Source organism: Seriola lalandi, unplaced genomic scaffold, assembly GCF_002814215.2.
Source record: "Seriola lalandi dorsalis isolate HSWRI2012SDOR001 ecotype SW California unplaced genomic scaffold, Sedor1 jcf7180002054887, whole genome shotgun sequence".
NCBI classification, from domain to species: domain Eukaryota; kingdom Metazoa; phylum Chordata; class Actinopteri; order Carangiformes; family Carangidae; genus Seriola; species Seriola lalandi.
Window position 1 is genome coordinate 1,053,419 of NW_019525439.1, and position 699 is coordinate 1,054,117.

Below are 699 nucleotides of genomic sequence, written 5' to 3' on the forward strand. Positions count from 1 at the left end.
ACAGTAGTTGTTGTACATGTACAGACCATAAATATGGAGTCCAGCTGTGTTTGATGCTGCTGGGCAGACTGAGACCTGGGAACCTCTGAGCTCTCCTGGTCCACTCTGTGGAGGAATCATGAAGAATGAGCTCACATTATGTCTGTCCACACAGAGACAGACACTAGCTAAAGGTCCATGAAGTCATGTTTGGATGTGACAGCCAATCAGACGACTCCCTGCGGCGGTAAAGGTTTACTAGTCCTGCTGATCCCACTGAGAATCAACAGCTCAGTCTGCAGCTGCTTGTAGCTTTCAGCTCAGTGTTTGGCTTCAGTCAGTTTGGTTTAGTCCCAACAGCTCTCACCAACCCTCCATATAGCTCTCCCTCCCTCACTGAACCTGTCTCTTATACACATCTTATGATGTCATTATGACATCACCAGGTCTGTTTGAAGAATCGGTGAGATGCTGAATCTATAGATCAGGTGACACGATTACACAAGATTGCATTAAGTGATCAGTGTTCTGGGGATCCATCTGAAAATAATTCTCTAATCAATTAATTATTAGGACTTAAAGATTGGTATTTTGGGGGCGTGTCTCTTTGATTGACATGCGTGGTCTGGAGTGATTGGCGAGCTGATGGGGGGGTTGTCATTGGGGGGTCAGTCACTGGAGAAGAGCTCGTTTCATACGAGCATCGCTTTGACTCAGTTG

General features: G+C 46.2%; 1 protein-coding gene across 1 annotated transcript in view; it reads right to left on the reverse strand.

The window, feature by feature from the left end:
- The window catches only part of LOC147817803 (uncharacterized), a 17,846-nt gene that overhangs the window by 1,448 nt on the left and 15,699 nt on the right, over positions 1-699 (reverse strand). The window contains exon 4 of the mRNA XM_087180080.1: positions 3-105. Coding sequence (XP_087036206.1) covers positions 3-105 — 103 coding nt within the window. The remainder of the gene's footprint in view (positions 1-2; positions 106-699) is intronic.